The sequence below is a fragment of the Apostichopus japonicus genome, chromosome 1 (genome assembly GCF_037975245.1).
Source record: "Apostichopus japonicus isolate 1M-3 chromosome 1, ASM3797524v1, whole genome shotgun sequence".
Lineage (NCBI taxonomy): Eukaryota > Metazoa > Echinodermata > Holothuroidea > Aspidochirotida > Stichopodidae > Apostichopus > Apostichopus japonicus.
Window position 1 is genome coordinate 2,412,460 of NC_092561.1, and position 26,377 is coordinate 2,438,836.

The window sequence follows — 26,377 nt, forward strand, 5'->3', positions numbered from 1 at the left end:
AGATCCTAATGTGGTGATAGTGACACAATTTGAGAAGATTACGTTTGCATGTATTACACCTTGCAGTCACTTTCATACCGTATCATGAGCGGAACATATGATATTTACAACTTCTTCTTGCAAAATCTGCAGTGATTTGCAACCGTGTCATGTTCAACGCATGAAACGCTTAAAATGTTTTCCTCTTGACTTTCGTTATTACTTCTGCAGTCCGTACCATGGCCGGCAAAGGGGTTCACCCCCTATCCATGTGCAAACCACCCCCACCCCCACCCCACCCCCATGTGTACCACAAACCATTATGTGTGTAAATCGTTCACAAGGTACAGGACACGCATAGTGTGCCCCTTTTTATATTGTTGGTGTCCCACCTTGAATTGCTGGTGCCCACCCCTACAACGCAGAAGTCATTGCTACGGGCCTGAGTTTCTAGAGAGTCGTGCGTTAGTCTATATAGTCCAGTCGCTTTGATTGATCAATGTCTGTAATTTATCAGCGAAGTTCCTCCTTACAGCTGTAGGAAAAAACTCTAATTTATCTTTTGCTTTGAAACGTCTGTTAACCAATTTATTATGCTGATTTTTTCGAAGGGAATTTTGTTGCCTCTCCGCTAACACCAAAAATATACCTGCAAATCTCATTGGTCCCCGTCACAACAAAAGTTATCTCAACTAGTAATTTCTGCATTCTCTTTGGTGGTTGGATTTTGAAAAGGACTTTTAACGTCGCATGGGTTTCAATCATTGCAAATCCTATACCACATTATATTACATGTAAATCCGGTTTGTTCAGTAGCTTGTAGACGGCATTATTAGCCTACGATTAAACACACCATACATTGCCATTAATATACAGTAACGGTAACTAAATCAATCTTCCACAAAAATATTGCAATTGGACAATAATCACGTGCATACAGTGCGGCGGTACATGCTGTGTGCTTTCGTATATATCGCTCGTGTCTGTGTTGCAATTCGCAGTCTTAATTTTAATTTCATGCAAGCAGAAAGTAAGAGTCACTAATATTATACTATTTTGGATATTATTCAATGTCCCGCCCTTGTGCTCAAATACTCGTTGTTTGATTTGATATGCTCTGCAAATAACTGTTAGGATAGCGAATACCAAATTGGTGGAAAGAAACTGAACGTATATGTACACATTGGAGCCTCGTTTTTCATTTATCCAGAACCGTGCGCTGTGTCGGTGAATACTTTGAGTCGGTCATGGGCACTGCCACCATGAACAAAAATGCATCTAATGCAGCCAGGGAGGACGACCAATTAATAATACAAGTAAGTCGTTACACATATAGGCACAGTGGCGTAGGAGGGTACTTTTGTGTGGGGGGCTGAAGACTGATGGCCAGCCTGGGGGAGGGATCTAAGGGAGGGGGTGCCCCCTCCCCTTTGGAATTTTTTTGCATTTCCAGGTGGCCTCAGATGCAATTTGGTGCAATATAGCACATTTCAACACCCACTCCATTTTGTAAATAATTTTGCATTTCACCTGGCCTTAGATGCAATTTTGTGCTCCAAATGAGATATTTTTCTCATTTGGAAATGAAAAAGGGGTTTTCTAACTTGCGAAGCGGGCTGGCGGAATGATACTTCCGCCCCCATATTTTTCACTGGGGGGGGGGGGCTGGCGCCCCCAGCCCCCCGGGTCCTACGCCCTTGTATAGGCACATTAATGTATACATGGTGCGACATGGCGCCGCAAAGACACACTTATGCAGGTATGTTTAATATATAAGACACCACGTTACAGGTAATGTCTTTATATAAAAACAAAAGAAGGGGGAATCATGCGGCCATCGGTATGTCGTGATGCAAACGCACCACACTACAGGTCTATGTAATTACGCAAGGGCATAATATTCCAGTTATGTAATTAAAGGGCATTACTGAAAATACAGACATGTCACTAGCAACAAAACACATCATAATGCAGGGTAAGTGATAACACAGAGGACCATAGCGCAGTTGCAACACGTACATGCATGCACCTTAAAGGGTGTGAAGACTCGCCCCAAACCGCGTGCGGCCAACTGAACATGTTAACTTTCCGTTGCTTGCAAGTGACGTTTTGTTCGCGTCGCTACAAAATGCAGACAGTAATGAAACGTGATACCTTGTTATCTTTAGCTGGACCTGAGATGTCCATCGCTGTATTGTTTCTACACTGTGCTGTGGGTATTGACCACAGCTGTATGTACTAACTGTACACTAGTGTCTAATTACCGACCTTAGCAAGCTCTGTGTGTATTTTCTGGGATCGATGGTGGTGTCTAACATTCTGTTACACCTCATTCGAAACTAGGTCAGATTATCGGCATTAGACGTTTTTTTTTGCGCGAGTCTTCACACCCTTTAAATGGTTTCATTAACAGAACACGTTTTTAATGTTGCATATAATACATATCCCTTTTTAGTTACGATTGTCTTTATTCTTCAACGAAAGGGCACTCTAGTGATAAAGAAGGTAGAATTAAAAAAATGTAATAGGTCCTCCCTTGTAAGGTTCATCATCACAAAACAGACATGTTTCTCCTGTACGAACCCCCCCCCCCCTCCCCCCTCCTGGTCCGCCGCCCCTAATTTTAGAACAATGAAGTCTGTAAAACGGCTTTCTGTTCATTTATTCCCCAAATAATGTATTTTTCACTCTCTGGGAGGAGCTAGACTTAAAAGATGACTTCGGCGAAGAAGAAGGCAAAAACTAATTTAAAATGTTGTAGACTTTTAGAAAACACTGATAGCAGTCCAATTTGTGTATCTATATCACTTTTATCAATTTATCAGTATCAAATTTCATCAATTTATAAATCAATGAATTAACATGAACATTTAGGCCAGCTCTGCGCTGACGTCATCCTCAAGTAACCCTTCAAGTAACATTCAAGAGATGCAACATAGTTGAATATTTTGAAACCGGAACAGCTATAGAAACGTAAACGTTACCAGCTTTTAAATTGTTCTAATTCTTGGACTAAAGGCATCCATAAAGTCATTTCGATTGGGTACAAAATTTCACTTGCTACTCGTAAGATCAATTTCGCGCCCGTGATTATATGTATATATTAACATTTTAATATATATATATATATATATATATATATATATATATATATATATATATATATATATATATATATATATATATATATATATATACATATATACATATATACATATATACATATATACATATATATATGTTGAGACTAGTAGAACACTAGTAGTTGTTACTCGGAGTTTCACTCGTTGAGCGATCTTCAGAGAACTGATCAGTATATATATATATATATATATATATATATATATATATATATATATTTATATATATATATATATATATATATATATATATATATATGTTAACATATACATGTAGGCCTATACATGCATACATATGTACATATATACATACAAATGTGCATATCGTTAGTTTTGCCCCAATAAATGTTAAACTGCACGTAACAATTCAAGGTACAATACCACATGCATGTAATTAACAGACATATATGCATACAGACTCTACCGGGCTTTATCGGCAACCTACTATAAATCTCATATTTATCTTCTAACTACCCCGTTTTGCTTCGATTGGCTTGTCATGCAGATAACAATAGCTGTAACATATGTAGGCCTATCTAAGTACATATCATACTTGTAGTTCGCTTCATTTATTACTTTCTTTATATCCAAAGCAAACCGTACTGTAATTTTCAATGCGCAAAGTACAGGTTAGGTAGAGCAGTGCAAGTGGTAGCTATACTCATATATGAGCCGTTGATGTGTGTGTATGTATTGTTTTAATTGTATATTGTGTATGTATTGTTTTAACAGGCGATCCACGCTAGTTAGTAGTCAACACTTTAACCTCAAATCTGCTACATATTCCATTACTGGTCATTATGGCTCAACATTACTCGGCTACAAGTTTCTTTCATGGACTGTCTCTCAAATCCCTCCACCTCAAGAGGGGTTTATCATTCATTTTAGGGCAATAATTGCCAGTGTCAGGACCTCCAGCAAAGTATTTAAATTTCTTTTCAGCAATTTTGATATGAAATTGGGGCGATACTGATGATCTTTAATTGTTTTGGTTTTTGATTAAATTGATTTTCTCATTAACACTTACCATTTCTGTGTATGAGTTACCTGTCATATCGGCCACCCCCCCCATTTTTATTATTTGATTTGATTTTTATTTGATTACGTCATCATGACGTCATAATGAACTATATTAGATATTAGATTAGATATTTATTTATTCAGCCAATCATATAAAAATACAATGGAAATTGGTTGATAACGGTTCAACTACCACATTGACGGTTCAACTACCACATTGGACGCACAATTTACAGGATATTATAACACTTCTATGTTTCTTTTTGCAGGAAAGTGATGACCCAGACCACCATGGTGAGGGGTACGGGGTTTGTATCGCAACTGTCTTTAACATCGCTGCCATAGCAGGCACCGGGATTCTTGTCTTGCCTAATGCCTTAGCAAACACAGGTGTGAAACGTTGGCATATTCCTTACGATATCGCAATTTCTGGGTAGTAGGGGATGGCTGGGGGGATGGGGGGGGGGGGGTCGGGGGACGCAAATGCGTCTTCCAATATGACCCGGCACCTAATTATCCACACGCTCACTAGGAGATGTCCATAGGAAGGATAATGTTTTTATGAGATATTAATGTTAAATTAATGTTATATTAATGTTTTAACGAAAAAATGTTTTGAAATAATAGACTGAAAACGTATTCGTGACGAAATTTATACACCACAAATAACGTTATCAAAACAAAAGACGAAACGTTTTAATAACGTTTTCAAAACGTTTTTGTGTTTGCTGGGATGTGCATAGGGAGTGCCAGGTTTCCTTTGTTTATGGAAATGCATTTCCTTATATCCTTTGTCTATATATTCATGCAAAGTATTCATTCATTCTTTCACTTTCTGGCCTATGCGTCCCTTCCCACCCACCCCCAGCCCCGCAAACTAGAATAGAACGAAACTAAGAATCTATGCTGATACTGACTTGTTAGATGTTGATTTATTTCTGATATACTGATGTTAAAACGTAACATATTGATGTTAATGTCGGTATGCTCATGTTAACTTGTAACATACTGATATTTTCCCTGACGTTTAGATCTGCTGATTTTTTTCGCCAATATTGTAAAGCAGATACCGTCCCCCCGGGCTGGACGAAACTATTGCTTAAGCCGTAGTAGTGCTGTTGGTAATACATGATAACACACTGTACCAGCACACTCTAGATAATAAATAGGTTAGTGTATTACGTATACATATACACAGTACTTCGGTATATAGGCCGTGTAATGAATATATAATATTACAGTTTACCATGTAGTATATTTGCTTTAAAATGTCATTAAATTACCATAGCAACAATAAGTCAAATATTTTCACCATAGCAACAATAAGTCAAATGTTTTCATCATAGCAACAATCAGTCAAATGTTTTCATCATAGCAACAATAATGTTATGAAATAGTGATACCATCTCTTTGATGTTACCGAAACACTCCATCGAGACACCTTACAGGCCTCTTATGTATTTATCTAGGTCATGGATTCAGTTTTCCCACGAGAAGTTTTAACTATCTTATTGAATCTTGGTACAGGGCCTTTTCCCAAAATAGATTCCATTATGTCTGTGGAACATTCGAGAAGGTTCTCTCACGTGGTATGGAAGTTTCCATAGAAAGGGGATGGACTTCCAAACTCCCAACCAATCAGGGCAGATCAGTGCCAGTGCACTTACTTTTATATCGTTAAGCTAATACAGGATGGTCAGTTTATTGGCTGCCTACTGATTATGCGCAGTGAGATTTTATGGAAGTAAGGTTTAAAAGTAAAAGGAGGCCGAAAATTTGAGCACTCCGTCAGCAAAGTTTATCACTTGGTCAGCAAATTTATCACTCCGCCGAAAGTTCATCACTCCTAATTGTTTAATTGACGGAGTCAAGTCAAGTCAAGTCAAATCATTGTAATTTAGTTTTATTTGTAAAGAGAATCGACAGAGAAGAAATTATACCGAATCATCAAATCAAATCCTATCTCGTCAACTTGTTTTTTGTGTGAACTCATTATTTTCTTCCGTTCGAGATATCTCCTGAAGAAGCATAAATACGGCATCAAGATATCCCAGTACCTTTCTATCGCGAGTCCCGATATAGTTTTACTATCGGAGGAGCCGGGCTCGACACAATATTACATGGTGGAGATCGGTTGCTTTCTTCAGGAACAAAACGGTAACGGAACTTTTCACAACTTTCGTTCGTTACGTTCAATAACGAACAGGTGATTTTTTTTTTGGCCCGAAGACCTAACGAGGAACACAACGTATGTTCACGACCTAGCCTAACTGAAACACTCTACGAGGGAAGACGGCCTATACTAGCCTAAGTCTGTACACCGGAACCACTGATCTGTACACTAACGTTAATCAACCCAGCATGCAGTTCGCGTTTGAACATTCGCGCAACTAGTACGTAGTTAGTCATACTACAGCTCTAAACATCAGAACTGAACATTTTCGCGATCTAAGCCTAGACTCTACCCGATGTTAACGGCGAACGAATCTGCAGCACACGAAATGTAGGCCCGCCTGCTACTGCTACTACCTGCTACTACCTGCCACTACTACTACTACTAACCGAGGGACTTCAATCATCGTTTGCAGTTCCACTACCAGTTCTTAGTTAAACTTAAGGGTGAGTGAAATCATGCCAATTTGTATCCCAACCCCTATTTGAGATCAGAGTGTACCGTTAAGTTATTTTAATCGTGTCCATGTATTGAATATTTGTTATTTGTATTTAATTGCGGTCGATAGTGTGTTCAATTAAGTATAGGCTCAGGTTGTATACTCATAACTAGCCTAATTGTATTCGGCATAATGTCCGTCAGTGAACAGGAAACTTCGACCTCTGTTAATGTTATGCAGAAACATAGGCCCACTGATTTTTTGCCATCACGATTTCAGGGCGATGTAATTGATGCAGATTTAGCCGAAGCTCATTATTTGGGATTTGAAGATTATTTAGAGTTGCATAAATTGCCGTCCCAAACCACCCCTGAGGCTGTAGCGGAAGAATTTAATGAAATATGTCGCATATTTAAGCGAACACTAAAAGGCCAAGCCAGACTCTGGATTGAGAACAAAAATTTTTCAACTATTGCTGATCTGCGCAAGCAATTCCTTGCTCGTTTCAGTCCAGGCACTTCTTCCTACGCTAAATCACAGGCATTTCACGCTTTAAGCTATACGCCAGGTGATACAGCTCAAGCTCATTTGGCCAAAATTTCCAAAGCTGCAGCACAATTAAGCTATGGCGAGGACCAAATTAGAGATAAATTCATCTCGACCCTGCCTTTTCAATGCCGCTCAGCAGTGTTAATGTCTGCATCACCACAAGCAACAATTGCAGATTTGGTCATGAAAGTACAGTGCTATTTTGACTTACAAATACAAAGTCAACCACCAGCTTCTTCCGAACTATTTATGGCAATGCACGACAAAGCGTCTTCTGTTCAGACTCCTATTTCTGCATCTTCTGAGATACACGAGTTGTGTAATAAAATTCAGGAATTAGAGACCAAGTTTGATCAGTCACGTAGGTCAGAATCGCAAGACAATCCTAAAGATGTGAGGCAAAGATATAGTTCTCGTGATTCTCGTGGTCCTAGGACAGGTCAGAATAATAACAGGAGAAGGTTACCATATTTTAATCCTTCAATCACATGTTATTACTGCCAAAATCGAGGTCATTTTGCACAATACTGTCAAATTCGCCTAAGCCATGAAATGGAGGCTAATGTAAACAGAGTACCAACACAGAATTTTCAGTAGGGAGCACTTATGATTGCACTCATCATACAGTGACTCCAGACAAAGTACCAAGTAAAGGAAGATCGAAACGTAAAGCAAATAATATTTGGAAGAATAGTAATATTCCTAGTTCTAGATATACAGGGAACGACCGTAATGTGGATATTCAACTGGACACACGTAATTTTGTAAGAGGTACTTTACATGATGGTAAAGGAATTTCATTGTTGTTTGATAGTGGAGCAACACGCTCTATCATTTCTTCTTCTACAGTGCAAAATTCAAAGTATTTATCCTCTATACAACCAGTCTCAGTTGATGTAGTAAACCTAAAGTTGGGTAATGGTCAGTTTATTCATGCGTATAGCACGATAACATTTCAGGTCAAAATTCAGGGTCATGAATTTCAACTTTCTGCTTTAATTGCTGCAAACCTGACAGGTATTGACTTAATATTAGGTAGTCAAACTCTGAAGGAATTGAATGGATCTTTGGACTTTACCACAAATTGTTTTAGAATAAAACGAGCCAAAGTTTTCCTTAGGCCAGTGCAGAGATTTGTTATTTACCCAGGTCAGCAAAGATACATTACTGTACAGGGACGTCTTCCACTATATGCACGAAATGCAGATGTGGTTATTAAACCGTTTCCTTTAATATCTCGTATGTGTCCTTCACGAATGTTAGTGAAAATGCATAAAGGTAGAACAAAGATTCTACTAAGGAACATGGGTAACCAGAAATTTTGTCTGAATCCTTCTCGCACAGTGGCTCATTTAGATTTAGCAGATATCATTACGGTCACAGAAGACATACCTACTGATTCTCTAGATTTTCTCAATGTCATGAGAGACATCGAAAAACCGTCTCTTTTTCGAACCAATTCAGACTCCAAAGAGAATCGTGATGCAATTACACGATATAATTTACATCGATATCCACATTTGACAGTCGATGATACCCTGGTTTCCAAATCCGAACAGGAAATCATGAGAGAAAACATTAATTTGGAACAAAGTATTCTAAGTGCTTCAGAAACAGAAAGCATATATGAATTTCTAGACTCACATAGAGATGCATTTTCTCTTTATGGTGAATTATCTCACTGTCCAAATTATGAGGCTGATATTACGCTTACTAATGATGAGCCATTTTACATACGTCCCTATAGACTTTCAGATGAGGACAAAGTCATTGTCGCCAGTGAGCTTGACAAATTAGTGCGATTAGGAATCTTAGCGGTAGGACATCAGTCTTATACCTCACCGGTTTTCCTAATTCCAAAGAAGGGAACAAAAGACAAAAGAGTTGTCACAGATTTTCGCTACTTGAACAGTAGAATAAAACGTCTCAATCACCCATTTCCATTACTGAATGAGACTATCCGTACCATAGGGTACTCTGGAGCCAAAATTTTGGGTGTTCTTGATTTAAAGTCTGCATTCTTCTGTCTGCCACTTAGTGTTCATGCACAACAATATACAGGTATTGCTTCATTTCATGGAGGAAAGCATTATTATTATAAACGCTTACCACAGGGATTGAATTTATCTCCAGCGATCTTTCAGTCGCAAATTAATGATATTTTGGCAACGATCCCAAATTCAAATAAGTTCTGTATTGCTCATCATGACGATATTATTGTGTACAGTGCAGACAAACAATCTCACAAACAACACCTACAGGCAATTTTTAAGGTTTTAATGGACAATGGATTGAAAATCTCTCCGAAAAAGTGTAGCATTTTCCAAAATTCAGTCCGATATATGGGACATTTGCTCTCAATAACCCCAGAAGGTGAGGCTTGTATCCAACCTTTGCATGACAGATGTGCAGCGATTAGGAACACACCGAAACCACACAATGTTAAGTCAGTAAGACGATTTGTAGGTGCAGTTAATTATGTGGCTTCGTTTTTTCCAAATATTCAAGCACTATTGAGACCATTACATCATTTGAGTCGTAAGAGAAAGGTATTTAAATGGACAGAGGAACATCAGTGTGCATTTCAAAGTATTAAAGAGTTGTTGTGTAATCCACCTATATTGCATATGCCACAGAAATATGGTCGTTTTGTATTATATAGTGACACATCACGAGTAGCAACAGGATCATACCTGACACAAAGAGTTAATGGCAAAGAGAATATTATTGCATATTACTCTAAGATATTACCACCAGCATGTCAGAGGTATAGTGTAACTGAATTAGAAATGATGGGTCTATTTATTAATGTGACAGCATTCAAACATTTATTGCAAAATGTAGAATTTGAGGCATATGTTGATCACTCAGCCATTGTTGAATTGTTTAAATCAAAACAAGAACCAGCAACTTCACGCTTACGTAAACTTCTGTTCAAATTGTCAGAATTTACATTTCAGGTTGGTTATAAGAAAGGCTCAGAATTGGTTTTGGCAGATTATTTGTCTAGAGCACCACAGGAATTTCACTCTGAAATAGATCAGGTTGCTCAAGAGGTCAATTCTTGTGAGGATTTTTCAACTCCACCTAAGGAGACATTTAATCCAATCATGACAAGGTCAATGGCAAGGTCAATGGGAGTCGAAGTTCCAGATTTATTTCCGAATAAAGTCACAAAGGAGTCCAAGCAGGATTCCCCAGCCAGAGAATCAACAAATAGAGTTGAAAGGACATCCGTTCCTAAGGCAAAACATTCTAAGGAGCATGTTACACAGAGACCACAATCTGAGTCACAAAAGACGACTACACCAGTTATTTCTACTGATAAGAGAGATACATATAGTCAAAGGCCTACTATTACTATGCCGAGTGAAAATAGACGTACATTTAGCCCTGACATATTAGTTGTGCCAAATTTTACAAGTGTTTCTCAACCTACAGAGCCAAGATTAGTGGATCAGAGTAGACATAGGGTGCCAGAGGTAGTAAGAGAACCACCTCCAGAATTATTTGTTCAGCCAAAGCCAGTCATAACAAACATTGATCATTTGGTTACAGGGCACATTCCAAAGCAAAAGGAATTGAATAAAGTCATGAAGGCAATTCGAGGAAAGCTGATCAAAAACTATGATCTGCCATTTGATGTAAAAGAGTTGCAAATTCAACAACAAACTTGTCCTTACTACAAACCAATTTATGATTTTCTTGCACATGACATTATTCCAAGTAATGCTAAGCATGCTAGAACTGTTCGTTCTCAAGCAGAGGATTATTTGTTATGTAATAGTTTGTTATTCAGGATATTTTTGCATGAGACTAATGATGCTAAGATGACTCTTCAGTTAGTCGTACCTGAGACTATGGTAGAACAGATAATATCTCGATATCATGATGACTTGTTAAGTAATCATCAAGGTGTAATGCGTACATATTTGACCATTAGACAGCATTTCTATCTGCGCAATATGTTTCAACGCATCAGTAATTATATTCAGGCATGTCTCCGTTGTCAAGAATTCCGTAAGAAACCGGACAAATTGAGACAATATCATGCTCGCATTCCTGATTCTTATCGTCCTTTTGACAGACTTAGTCTGGATTTCAAGACTATGCCCACAACGGCTACAGGATTTAAACATTTGCTGGTTGTTTGTGATGAGATCACTAGATTTGTGTATGTGTTTCTCTTAAGACTCTTGATGCTGAAACGATATGTGAAGCATTATTGCAGAGGGTAGTCACAACCTTTGGTCCACCGTCTTGTATTATAAGTGATGCGGCAGCTTCTCTTACAGGAAAATTAGTGGAGCTCTTAAGTAAAGCTTTAGGCATTGAACAAAAGTTCATCAGTGTTAAGCAATCATGGAAGCTTACAGGTTGAAAGACACATTCAGACTCTTTCAAATTTCCTCAAAGTGAACTTAAATCAGTTTGGTACGGATTGGGTACGATTTGTCCCAACATCAGCCTATGCATATAACACATTTTCCTCTCCTCAGTTGGGTAGCTATAGCCCATTTGAACTTGCATTTGGACGTAAGCCGCCAAATCTTACAAATTTATCGTTCAATCCAATGGCAGGATTATCACAATCTCATGGAGAATATGCTGCATTGTTAAAGAAACGATTTGATCATTTGTCAAGGGTAATGTTAGTCTTACAAAAGAAGCAACAAGATGCTCAAAATGTTAAGATAAGTGCAAAACTGGACAAAGGTGCAATTTATTCAACGGGTCAATTAGTGTATCTATATAAGCCAACGTCTTCCTCCTTGACTGCGAACTCTCGCAAAATTGCTGCAGAATGGTGTGGACCACTAGTGATCCATCAAGTTTTAGATAGGACTCATTATTTGTTGGCCACTCTCAAAGGAGAAATTCTTAGTGATGTATTCAATTATAACAGGCTTAAACCATGTTTTGTAAGAGCATCTTCTGAAACTAAGAATATCACTAACATTCAGAAATTGCGTCAGGTCTTGAAAACAAAAGGTTCATCAAGTGAAAAGGTTGCACGAATGCGAAATGTTTTGAGTAGTAACACTTCTAATGCAGAAAATGTTAATGTCATGCAAGATGCACATATTGAGTTTCATGATGAGTTTGGTAACATTTTGCCAGGGGTAACTTCAGATCATGTCATGTGTCTTATGACCACTAAGCCAATGAATGTTGCATCCTTTTTAGAGAATAGAGCACATAATGAAGGATTAGCAATTCCATATCCTTCCATCAAAGATAGCATATTAAGGCAAAAGAAAGTTTTTGCAAATGCTCCACAAGGAGACATGAAAGTCCAACGTGCTAGATACAAATTGGGTGAATTACAGGTTCTGGTCACCTATCAGACACCATGTTTTCCAACAGGCTTTAAGAGTCATGATTTTTGGTGGAATGTAGGGAAATATTCCAACACAGAGGAAATAATGAATTTTCTCCATGAAAAGGGATTGAACATTACAGGCAATCCAGGCAGGATGTTGCAAACATTATATGGTTAGAATGTATAACTGCATATTGCTTTAAGTTCAGATGAACAGGTGTTTTACCCACAATTGTATGAATGGAATGTGTCATGGCATTTACCTGCATACCTATTAAGTGGAAGTCATTGTACTGTATGGTGTAACAATATAAGCTTTATTGTTTAAAACGCCACCAAGTGACCTAGTTTCATCTTTTATAACAAATGTGTAATGAGTATACCTTATTTTTCTCCTTATGAATTCGTTCAAACGTTTACCCGGCAATTAGAACATATCCGGAATATTAGCAACATGGGTTTTCATATATTGAGAAATATTTTAAGGATATTTACATTGCATCATTTATGTTATATATTGAAGGCTATTTAGAGACAGCATTGAAGATGTGCAACTTTTGCTTACAGCAACAGTTATCGAAGCAAATGAGAGTATAGATGTTTTGAGGAAGTTATGTATATATTTTCTTTTCCTCAATTATTCATGCAAAAGTAAATTTCATCATGAAGTTGAAAAGACAAGATGTTAAGTATTATGTAAATTTGAAGAAAGATTTGTTGATGTCATAGTCTATGGAGTCTCTTTTATGGTATCGAATATCTAGTACTTTGGTACTTTACTAGATCAATTCGGAGTGCATACCTAGGGTCACCATGCTATCGAGTCACATTTTGTTGATTTTCTTGAAGTGAATGTATATGATTCACAGGGTTTCAAAGCAGTTTTGAAACTATGCCTTCATTAAAGACGAGGTTTTGTAAATGAGTTTGTAATATTTTAAGGTTCTTTTGTAATGTACGAATTTTTTATGGAACGCTGAGGTGTTCTGTTCAGTTAAAAGATAACTAAGTCTAGTATTCTCTGATCTCTCCCCAATTCACGGCATGATTTCACTTTTGATATAAATGTATTATTGATGTATGAAATGCATAAATGTATTTTGTAAGAGATACTGCATATTTTGCTGTGTCATGTAACTTTAAGATATCTTAATGATATTTTTTTTTTTTAGATTACATCATATGATGTCATCAATTTTGAAGAGGTACACAATATTTTCATGGAGAATAGTGTCAATGTATATAACATATGATCATTTTTAATAATTCGTAACCAAGATGTTAACCTTTGAGATATATGAAGACCATTTATTGAAGTCAATGAATATTAATGAATGTGCTCACACTACTTTTTTGAGATAAAGATAAGTTAAAGCAGTATGATGTTAAAATTTTGGAGTATCCAAAAATTTTAAAAGATTGAGGGGGATGTTATGAAATAGTGATACCATCTCTTTGATGTTACCGAAACACTCCATCGAGACACCTTACAGGCCTCTTATGTATTTATCTAGGTCATGGATTCAGTTTTCCCACGAGAAGTTTTAACTATCTTATTGAATCTTGGTACAGGGCCTTTTCCCAAAATAGATTCCATTATGTCTGTGGAACATTCGAGAAGGTTCTCTCACGTGGTATGGAAGTTTCCATAGAAAGGGGATGGACTTCCAAACTCCCAACCAATCAGGGCAGATCAGTGCCAGTGCACTTACTTTTATATCGTTAAGCTAATACAGGATGGTCAGTTTATTGGCTGCCTACTGATTATGCGCAGTGAGATTTTATGGAAGTAAGGTTTAAAAGTAAAAGGAGGCCGAAAATTTGAGCACTCCGTCAGCAAAGTTTATCACTTGGTCAGCAAATTTATCACTCCGCCGAAAGTTCATCACTCCTAATTGTTTAATTGACGGAGTCAAGTCAAGTCAAGTCATTGTAATTTAGTTTTATTTGTAAAGAGAATCGACAGAGAAGAAATTATACCGAATCATTAAATCAAATCCTATCTCGTCAACTTGTTTTTTGTGTGAACTCATTGTTTTCTTCCGTTCGAGATATCTCCTGAAGAAGCATAAATACGGCATCAAGATATCCCAGTACCTTTCTATCGCGAGTCCCGATATAGTTTTACTATCGGAGGAGCCGGGCTCGACACAATATTACAATAAGTCAAATGTTTTCACCATAGCAACAATAGGTCAAATGTTTTCATCATAAAAACAATCAGTCAAATGTTATTACCACAGCAACAATAAGTCAATTGTTTTCACCATAGCAACAATAATCAGTCAAATGTTCTTACCATAGCAACAATCACTCAAATGTTTTCATCATAGCAACAATAAGTCAAATGTTTTCACCATAGCAACAATAGGTCAAATGTTTTCATCATAAAAACAATCAGTCGAATGTTATTACCACAGCAACAATAAGTCAAATGTTTTCACCATAGCAACAATAATCAGTCAAATGTTTTCATCATAGCAACAATAAGCCAAATGTTTTCACCATAGCAACAGCCAGTGTAACGTTCAAATTCACTTTCATCATGGAAAATTACACTGTCAGGATAATGCTTCCATGCTTTCACTATTAGTCCAGTCAATGTATGGTTAAACCTCAAACTAATTGCAAAAGAACTGTTCAACATTAGCAGGGTATATTTAATCATCCTTTCTAACACACCGAAAACAGACATAAATCTTTGTTGCAGAAATAGTGAAATCTTTGCTGAAAAAACTTTGTGTTCAAAATTAGCGCGTACTTTACCGGCCACCGTCGGTACGCCTGTATTACGCGGTTGCCAAAGTTACACGTACTCTAATGCAAACTGATTTATTTTAATTTAAAAACAATAAAAATGGCCTCTTTGGGGTCAACATGTTTTTCTATCAGACTTTTATAATCAGAAAAGCTAGGAAGTCGGGTTTTTTTCTGTAAAATAAAAACTGAATGGGCTAATCGAGGTTATAACAAGTAAATTATGCACATGCTGCAGTCGTAATATACCATCAGTTTCAATGTAAACTTCAGATAAGACTTGGTATACGAGAGATTCATAAAACTCAATAACAAAGATAAGGAATCATTGGGAGATATGACCAAACATATAATAGCCTGGGTGACTAAATGAAAATGGCGATGAACAGATATCGTTATCAGATCTTGTAGAAAATATGAGGGTGTTTGTTTTTAACGATGATGTAGCAATGTTTATACGAAGAACTGAAGGAACGTGTTGCTGGAGCAATTCTCATCAGTGGATTTAATGGAAACCCTGACGTAATTATACGGAGGAGTCGCAATAGGCGTTTTCACGTGGTTTCATTGAAATAGCCGGGCATCCAATGTTCAGGATAGCTTCAAGAATAGCTTCCAACGTTTTTATATCACTGATTACTAATGTCAGTAATGTTTTGCATGAATAATTTAATGGGAGTCAACATGCCTATACACCTTGGTCTGTCTTAGTCTTTAGCAACTACCGTACTGATTTGTCTAGCTAACACACAAAGTAAATACATGCCCTGCACAAGCGTCCAAAAAGATATTTCAATTCACGTACCGTTGATGGTATACATCCAGCATGCTTTATGGTAATTTAGTAAACGCACTTCAAGCAAATTCTGTGAACCTGTCTAATATATATATATATATATAGTAATGTAGGCAATGGATTATATACAGGTGTAATTAACAAAGTAATACTGTTATATTGAATTTTCATTGATTGATTTCACTGAATATATGAAAATAAAGAGTTTTATGGCAAGTTATGAAAACACTACCTTGCACGTTTATCTTTCGTCATAGTTTTTACTTGTTATTTGGCTTCATATGCCTCAGAATAAGAATAATTATTTACTGCCTTCCCTGGAATGGGCATTGTTGAGGGCATCACTCTGACCTATATAGACAAGAGAAAATGTAGGTATATACATGGACTATATATTGAAACTGAATCGGTGATGAATATGTAAATGGCGAGAAAGAGGTGGAGAGAGAGAGAGGTGGGTGGAGAGGGAGGTGGGTGGAGTGAGGTGGGTGGATAGAGAGGTGGGTGGAGAGGGAGGTGGGTGGAGTGAGGTGGGTGGATAGAGAGGTGGGTGGAGCGGGAGGTGGGTGGAGTGGGGTGGAGAGAGGTGGGTGGAGAGGGAGGTGGGTGGAGTGAGGTGGGTGGATAGAGAGGTGGGTGGAGAGGGAGGTGGGTGGAGTGAGGTGGAGAGAGAGGTGGGTGGTGAGGGAGGTGGGTGGAGTGAGGTGGGTGGAGAGAGAGGTGGAGGTCGGCATGCAGTTCCTTTTTACCCAAATCATTTTCACATACATGTGTCGCTACGTATCTGTATCTTGGCCACCACACAGGTTTGCTTCGGTAGACTCTCTCCGAATCTGTAGCATCATTTGAGTTTTCGATTCACGTCATTGACATGTTTTGCTACTGGATTCAAGTGATCAGCTTATCACTGTGTTATTTTAATGGTTAACTTTAAGCAAGTCAGTCGCTTCACCTTGCGTGTTGATCGGCGAGCTATGACTCGTTTATAGGCACAACATTAGAATATATAAGAATGTTTGCCCAGTCCCATCCATCCACTATATTTCCCCGTGTCCCTTATTGGATATTTATGCCAGTCAAACCAATTTCTGCTACTTTAAAACTGATGAAAACAGATCTCTTATCGATGTAGCAAAGGCCAGAGTCGCCATCTTGTTATAAGGCGCCATTGCAGCTCGATTCTGCAACTTCTAATAATGAATATTTTCAATATGTTTTCTACAAGGTATATGTCTGTCGAAAACCGCCAAACATATTCCTTTGAAATTTGGTCGAGGTTCACCCATGTTTTCTTCTTCACAGATTGACTGGACTATAAGGCATGCATGTTGGAATTTTTGTTCGTGGAGTCTATAAACTGCACGAATTTATTTTTTGAGTCTAAAATCTTAATTTTTTTTCTAAGAAGGTTCCCATGAACCCACCCCCTAAGTGGGAACGGCCTCACTGACCCAGGGCCACAGCGCCTCCTTTAATAAAATCCTGGATCCCCCCCACCCCTCGGCTTGAAAACTTTATATCCTACTAGACGATCATCAACAAAAACAGCGACTCTATAATTTTATCCCCATCTCTCTTTTCCTGACAGGCTGGAGTGGTTTAGCTGTGCTGGTAACTTTGGCGATAATTCAATTATACACGGGAATAATTCTTGGTCGGTGTTGGAGTTTGTTACAAGAGAGGTTTGAGATCTATCGACAGCAGACCAGATACCCATATGCTGCAATCGGCTATGAAGCTTTCGGAAAAATTGGAAGGTAAATGACTATATCTAGAGCAAAGTGGCGTAATAAGCACTTGTATGATGTATATGAAAAGCACAAACCCAGCAGTAAAACATAATTGCATATGTTTGACAATATTTATATACATATTAATTCGAACATATACGGGCCAAATCAAATCGCAAGTCGTTTTGTATGGTTCTGTTACATCGAATGTACACGTGTGTTAAATCGAATATAGATGTGTTCACACGAATTTATAAACGAATTCCAAGAGTCAAATTTCAATTGGTTATAACAAAATTGTAAACAGCATATGGTAAACAATTATGTATTTTGACCATATATTAATCCACACCTAGAATTATGTAAATGCAAAAACTCCTACCCCGTGCCCACTTCCCTCCCCTCCTTGCCCTCCGGGTTCCAATCAACCTTTCTAGAAGACGTTTGCCCGAACGTTCCCTATAGAAAGTTTCGTGTTATACAGTTACTGCTAATTCTGTCAGTGATATGCAAAAATATTCAGTTATAATGTTGTATGAAGCTAACCGATACAGTGGTATAATTATCTCTTTACCAGCACATTGCAGCGTCTAAGCACGAGGATAATATTTCATTCTTTTTAAGTAGTGTACTTTAGAAATGAAATGTGAATGCTGCTGTGTCTGACACCGCAGTGGTTATACTATTAAATCTAATCGATGAAAGATACAATTCACCGATGGCCGCTGATTTTTTTAAGGGAAATGCTAATTAATTTTCTACGAAATAAATGGACAGATTAATGTATCGTTGGCGATAAATACACCAACCAGTAGGTTTGTTGTTTAAGGGTGGGAGGAGGTAGGGTGTCGGCGGGGGGGGGGGGGGTGGCTGGTTATTACACTGTTCGCAATCAAAAACTGTGTGCAGATATATGTAACCTGTGGCGTCGAGAAATACGTCGGGCCCCGAGGGACAATTATGTCACCGGACCTTTCCTCGCCCTCCTCCTTTTTTTACTTTTTAAATTTTTGTTGTAGTCTTCATTTATCCTCAAGCATTCTGTGAAAATGAACACGTCGTATTTCATCCTGTTTCTAACCCACAGGATAATAGTTACTGTTACTATAAACACAACTCTTCTGTGCATTTGCGTGGTCCTCTTATTAATTATCTCCGAGAATGTCATGATACTACTGAATATTCACGACTTAAATCATTGCATCATGATGGCTATCATAGTTATTCTACTGTGTCCATTCTCTTGGCTTGGAACGCCAAAGGACTTTTGGTAAGTTTATTTATCCTTTTGTAGCTTTTAGTAAGATTATATAGTAAAAACAACGTAAACACTGTTTTGTTTTTATTACCTTGTTAATTAGTTGTATGGGAAGTTAACACTAGATAATCCAGTCTGAATACACGTCTGATATGTACAGTGCATGTGTACATGCGTATATACATATATATGCGTATATGCGTACATGCGTACATGCGTATATATATATATATATATATATACATATACATATATATATATCTCGGCCTTTTGGCTAAGATCATGTGTAGTATCTGTTCTTTTAGGGAATGGTGATACACACCTGACGATGATCACACAGTCACAGTCCCGATGCAAGGGGACTGGGGCTGAGAGCGGATCAGTCGTTTGGTAGTTTGGTTTTCGTGCCCAGGTTCTTTCCTGGGTGACTTTTTCTTAAAAAGTATATATATATATACATATATATATATATATATATATACATATATATGTATATATATATATATATATATATATATATATATATATACACACACACACACATATATATATATATATATATATGTATATATATATATAATATATATATATATAATATATATATATATATATATATATATATATATATATATATATATATATACTATAATATCAGATAACGTGTATAGGCTTTTCCTAGGGATTTTAAATCTCAACAAGTGTAAAGTCAGTGCAGTTCTTTACAATTCATAACATGACGACATTTGAAACCAATATCTAAAGTACATCAGGCAGCATTTACAATACCGGTTTTATATTTTGCGCTGGTAGGCGCTTATCTGTAGATCTTTGTGCTTCCTCAACTGTAAAATGTAAAATAGTACAGTCATCGTACAAGAGATATGAAATGTAATACTTACTAACGTGTTAGTCAGTGCGTATAGCGTTTCATATCTTTGATGTTGAGTTGGGAAATCAGACTTTTGTTTATGAAATGTGGGTTAACGATATATAAAAATAAAAAAATAAATATATATATATATATATAAATATATAAAAATATATATATATAAATATATATATATATATATATATATATATATATATATATATATATATATATATGAAATGAATAACAAAAGAATGTGTAGCAAGTGGGATGACAGGTAAACAGTAAATAAGAAAGATCAACACACAAGAAAAATTCCACTTCACGACCGGTTTCGTCCTTTTGGGACTCACTAGTCGAAGGTAGGAATCGAACCCTGGACCTTATGTCACAGACCGAAGTCCGTTCTACTCTACCACAGTGATTCTACTGATGATACACCTCTGAGGCACTTCCCAACAAAGTCCTATTAATATCCATAAACCCACCCTATTCCTCCTTCATATAGATATCCGTCATTCCTACTTCCATATAACTAAAGCCATTGCGACATATCACGGTACAGACCTCATATCAAGTTCGTCGTGTTTCTTTTATCAGGCAAGTAGCTGTATGTGGCGCCGTGACTACAGGTCTATCGTGTCTATTGCTATTGGTATCAATTGCACGAAATATACCTCACGCCGACGTAGCTAAATTGAGCTACAGGGCGCCATCATTTGCAAGTTATTTCTCAGGAGTTGGAATTATGGTCATGGCATTCAATGGTCATCCTACCTTCCTCACCATTCAACATGACATGAGAAATCCTGAGCAATATCCACACAGTTTGTTACTGACAGCACTAGGTAAGTAAACCCGGCATTAAGCTAGATTTGTTATACAGCTGTTCCTGCCATTTAAGTTTGTTACTGACAGGACTAGTTAAGTAAACCCGGCATTAAGCTAGATTTGTTATATACAGCTGTTCCTGCCATTTAAGTTTGTTACTGACAGGACTAGGTAAGTAAACCCAGCATTAAGCTAGATTTGTTATATACAGCTGTTCCTGCCATTTAAGTTTGTTACTGACAGGACTAGGTAAGTAAACCCAGCATTAAGCTAGATTTGTTATACAGCTGTTCCTGCCATTTAAGTTTGTTACTGACAGGACTAGGTAAGTAAACCCGGCATTAAGCTAGATTTGTTATAGAGCTGTTCCTGCCATTTAAGTTTGTTACTGACATTTAAGTTTGTCACTGACAGGAATAGGTAAGTAAACCCAACATAAAGCTAGATTTGTTATACAGCTGTTCCTGTCACTTAAGTTTGTTACTGACAGGACTAGGTAAGTAAACCCGGCATTAAGCTAGATTTGTTATACAGCTGTTCCTGTCACTTAAGTTTGTTACTGACAGGACTAGGTAAGTAAACCCGGCATTAAGCTAGATTTGTTATAGAGCTGTTCCTGCCATTTAAGTTTGTTACTGACATTTAAGTTTGTCACTGACAGGACTAGGTAAGTAAACCCAGCATTAAGCTAGATTTGTTATACAGCCGTTCCTGCCACTTAAGTTTGTTACTGACAGCACTAGGTAAGTAAACCCAGCATAAAGCTAGATTTGTTATACAGCTGTTCCTGCCATTTAAGTTTGTTACTGACAGGACTAGGTAAGTAAACCCGGCATTAAGCTAGATTTGTTATACAGCTGTTCCTGCCATTAAGTTTGTTACTGACAGGACTAGGTAAGTAAACCCGGCATTTAGCTAGATTTGTTATACAGCTGTTCCTGCCATTTAAGTTTGTTACTGACAGGGCTAGGTAAGTAAACCCAGCATTAAGCTAGATTTGTTATATACAGCTGTTCCTGCCATTTAAGTTTGTTACCGACAGGACTAGGTAAGTAAATCCGGCATTAAGCTAGATTTGTTATACAGCTGTTCCTGCCATTTAAGTTTGTTACTGACAGGACTAGGTAAGTAAACCCGGCATTAAGCTAGATTTGTTATAGAGCTGTTCCTGCCATTTAAGTTTGTTACTGACATTTAAGTTTGTCACTGACAGGACTAGGTAAGTAAACCCAACATAAAGCTAGATTTGTTATACAGCTGTTCCTGTCACTTAAGTTTGTTACTGACAGGACTAGGTAAGTAAACCCGGCATTAAGCTAGATTTGTTATAGAGCTGTTCCTGCCATTTAAGTTTGTTACTGACATTTAAGTTTGTTACTGACAGGACTAGGTAAGTAAACTCAGCATTAAGCTAGATTTGTTATACAGCCGTTCCTGCCATTTAAGTTTGTTACTGACAGCACTAGGTAAGTAAACCCAGCATAAAGCTAGATTTGTTATACAGCTGTTCCTGCCATTTAAGTTTGTTACCGACAGGACTAGGTAAGTAAACCCAGCATTAAGCTAGATTTGTTATACAGCTGTTCCTGCCATATTCCTTTTCGAGATTGTTGACATACCGCCGTAATCAGTGATTCATGATTTTACGCTAACTATGCAGTGTCGTGTATAGATATAAGTAACAATAATAACACTCTTGTAGCTGTTTTCATAGATTCTATTACGGGATAATAAATAGTAGTACCCGGTTGCCCGGAAATTCAAAGGAGTTATTCATCAGTCACAGCGAAAGCATAAAGGGCGCAATGCATGCAGAGGGGCCATAATATGGCGGGCCATCAGTCTCAAATCGTGGGATATCGACATATACCGATATAAACTAATTTCCTTCGATTTATACCAGTTTCTAGCAGCTTAAATTGGCTTCTACCGATTTTTTTTTTTATACTTATCATCGATTTAAATTGGTATACGTCGAAGTAAATTTAAGCTGCTAGAAACTGGTTTAAGTCCAATGAAAGTGGTATATGTCGATTTAAATCGGTGTATGTCGATTGCCCACGATTTGACACTGATGGCCCGCCATAGCAATATAATTTTAGGATTACTGAGCATTGCTGCTCTTGCCACGGTGCCAATCTAAGACACACATGACTAGGAGTCAAAGCACTACAACAGTCTTCAACGGACAGCAATAAAACTGATCTTTTTCGTGCAGAATAAACACTTTTGTTTAATCATTGTAGAGTGCTAGATGGAGAATAAATAGAAGAATAACAAAAACGACGACAGCAAAAAAAAACAACAACAACAGCGAAAACAAAAACAGATGTTTCTTTTAGGTTTTGTTTTCAACAACAGTAACATAAGGTAATATGTAAAGTTGTGAAATGGAAATTGAGTATAAATTCATTCAACTTTCTTTACACTTATCATTTAATTTCTTTATTTCTTTTTTCTATTACATATTTTGGCGTTCATTGGACAGTTGTTGGACTTTACTTTCTTCCGTTGTCGACCGTTGCTTACTATACACACGGCAGAAGCCTAGCAGACAAGGAGAACATTTTTCAGATTGTCGTGGAAGGTGTAGACCGGACCATTTCTCTGGCTCTAATTACACTTCATGTCATTAGTGCATTTATCATTTATGGAAATCCTCTTTTCCAAGAAATCGAAGAATTAATTGGGATTCCATTACGTGAGGTTTTGTTTATACAGTAGTTTGTTATAATGCATGACAGCTATTCGAAATTGATACTAATTGAGCTCCGTGCATTGAAATATATATTAAAAAAAAAAAAATCTCGAACTGAATTAAGTTTATTCCGTTGATAATTCTTACAAATAAAATAGTCCAAGGTACATTTTATTCCTGAATTATGAAAGAGAGGCATTTTATAATCATTCTGGTGATAATTTGAAAGTTACCCATCAAATATCGTTTTAAGATTTTCACTTTGTTATATTAACATGAAGTAGATGGCGACATTTCTTTATTATATTGAGATGAAAAAACGCTGTACAAATGGACGGAATTTTATCATAGATTCTACAAAATTATTGCGTTATCATGCAGTGCCAGGGGATTAATTGCACAAAATTGTTAGTCATTTAAGTACATAACACCCAGGAAACCAGTTTCTAATCTTTAAAGGCTTATTTCTGACCCTATTTCTTGGCGCTAATCCCATCCTAACTGTACTTTCATTGCATGTTCAGAATCATTTTATTTGATATTTTAAATGTTGAAATTCTTTTCTCTTTTCTCTTTGTTCGGTCCTTTCAGATTTTTCTTGGAAGCGGCTTGGAATTAGGACTTTATTAATGGCATTCATATGGTTTCTTGCTGCTAGTGTCAATTCATTTGCGAACTTAATCTCCCTCATGGGTGGTACAACATTAATAGCTTTAGCCCTCGTTTACCCGATATGCTTTTATTGGCGGCTTCGACACACGAAAAGTACAACCAACCTCTGGGAGCCGCAGTAAGTGGATTATAAATATTAGCCCTCGTGGATAGCATGAATAAACCCACTGTAGGCATGCACGCATAAACCGAGGCCTGACGAGAGTGTATTGGATGGCTCCGGGGAGGTGGGGTGAGGGTGGAGGTACATCCAAGGGCGCCCATGATCTGGGAAGGGGCACGGAGAATATAGAGGGGCAAGGCAAATGGGGCAATGAATATTGCCATAAACGCATGGTACGTAAAATACACCTAAATTCCTTAATCATTCATTTCTATGTCGTTAACGACGAATAAACTTGTGAACATTCTGAAACAATTCTTTCATACTAAGCAAACAAATATTAACGTAGTACTCCAAGCGTCCTGCAGTTGTTACTGTTTAACCATGCTTTGTAATCGAGTTCAGTTCAACTAATATCAACTCAATTTTTTTTCACCCTTCGTTTACAGATATCTTTCGATTATGGAGAAGATATTTTTTACTTCTATTCTAATTTTAGCGGTATTCATCGCAATATCAACAACCTACGCAAATCTCTCCTCTTACGGCAAGGGCTTACAACTGAACTTTACCAGACCCTGTTACCTTCCGGAGTTTTAAACATATAGATCGGATAAGAAAAGTGGAATGGGGGAGGGGAGGGGAGGGGAGGGGGAGGAGGGAGGTAAAACATCCAAACCTCCCATGACAAACCAATAATAATTCATTATTCCGTATTAGTCGTCGAGGCCTTTACTATCGCACGTGGAAACTGAGAAGTGTGTGAAGCAATGAACTTCCTCCAGCCACCGAAAGAACCCTTTGCAAGTATCTCGAAAGGCGTATTTGGTGAAGTCACATAATTTTTGCTTTTTACATTCAGAACACAAACATACCAGAATGAGTTTATCTAAAATATATGGAAGCGTTAATGTGCCATCAACATTTGTTAGAAGTTCGCAGATCTAGGATACCAGTTTGGCGTTTTAAACGCCAAGAAAATGACAAATTTGTCCTCGTTCAAAGGTAAACATATAAGGACCCTGTGAAGCAGCATTTTGGTCATTTCTTGGCGTTTTTGATGGCCTATACCAATTTTAATAGAAACTATAAGCTGGAATTGTTACATTCCCCTAAAAACATTGATTTCAATCATTTCATGCTATTCAGTCCGACGCCAGGTTGCAAAAAGGCCTACGCGTCCGTAAAACATTGGCTTTTTTTTTACCACGTTCCACTCCCTAATGTTTAGCAAGGAGTCCCCCATCCCCTGCAAACTCACACAATTCCTCCGTCCCCCCCCCCCCCCCAAAACGAAATAAAACAAGGTGTATCAGTGTCGTAAAATAACTGAAAATTCGTATTTGAAGTTATTTCATAAGATTTGGTCCATCATTGAGCCGGTTTGCGTCACAGAAAACCATAGCAACCCTGATGTCATAGATTATGAGAGCAATTTTCTTTACAGTGTTGAAATTCTCTGTTATATTTCTACAAAATGTACAAGAAATTTCTAGCTGATCACCCGTTGAATTTAAACAATGCAACAGTTTGAAATTAAATGATTTATTCCTCATTGTTCTTTGAAATTTAACCAATTTCTGGAATTTCATAAATCAAACGATAACTTTCTTTAATAGACCAAGTACACATTTTCTAATGTATTGTCGAAGCGATAAGCTTCTATGATAAGAGTCTTGTAGCATTTTAATACTCATTTAACCATAAATGACCAATTTATTATTCTGACGCCTCTGGGTTTACAATTATAGATTATTACTATTTATATCTACAAAGTGAATATTCATGTTTATCGATTATGTATCTCTTTTTCTTTTTAACATTTAAATATTTCTCTTATATGCTATATAGAGGACGAGGTATTTTGCCACTGCCCGCTGTATATTAAAGGTTATGAGTATTTACTTCATACGGTGGCTTATTACGGACATAAGAAAAAAACAGTGTCACCAAATCTCAACATTTTGACTGTTTATCTCAAAATTTTGACTTTTCATCTCAAAATTTTGAATTTTCATCTCCAAATTTTGACTTAAGTCTT

General features: G+C 37.2%; 2 protein-coding genes and 1 pseudogene across 2 annotated transcripts in view; 2 read left to right on the top strand and 1 right to left on the bottom strand.

Moving 5' to 3' along the window:
- Positions 1 to 26,377, bottom strand: part of LOC139979224 (C-type lectin lectoxin-Thr1-like) — a 50,596-nt gene that overhangs the window by 8,450 nt on the left and 15,769 nt on the right. The gene's annotated exons all lie outside the window — the stretch shown is intronic.
- LOC139979020 (uncharacterized) lies at positions 731 to 25,620 on the top strand. Its single transcript, XM_071989684.1, has 8 exons — positions 731 to 1,295; positions 4,409 to 4,529; positions 17,765 to 17,933; positions 18,994 to 19,176; positions 20,633 to 20,880; positions 23,352 to 23,564; positions 24,153 to 24,351; positions 24,786 to 25,620. The coding sequence occupies exons 1-8, from the start codon at positions 1,227 to 1,229 to the stop codon at positions 24,934 to 24,936; spliced, it is 1,353 nt and encodes a 450-aa protein (XP_071845785.1). The 5' UTR covers positions 731 to 1,226; the 3' UTR covers positions 24,937 to 25,620.
- Positions 19,418 to 19,513, top strand: LOC139972427 (U2 spliceosomal RNA; annotated as a pseudogene).

Bases quoted from the DNA above. Each gene is read 5' to 3' on its own strand.
- LOC139979020 (XM_071989684.1), top strand. From the start codon at position 1,227: ATGGGCACTGCCACCATGAACAAAAATGCATCTAATGCAGCCAGGGAG. The intron at 4,530-17,764 runs GTGTGAAACGTT...TTTTCCTGACAG, and splicing joins TAATGCCTTAGCAAACACAG to GCTGGAGTGGTTTAGCTGTG. The intron at 17,934-18,993 runs GTAAATGACTAT...TCTAACCCACAG, and splicing joins GCTTTCGGAAAAATTGGAAG to GATAATAGTTACTGTTACTA.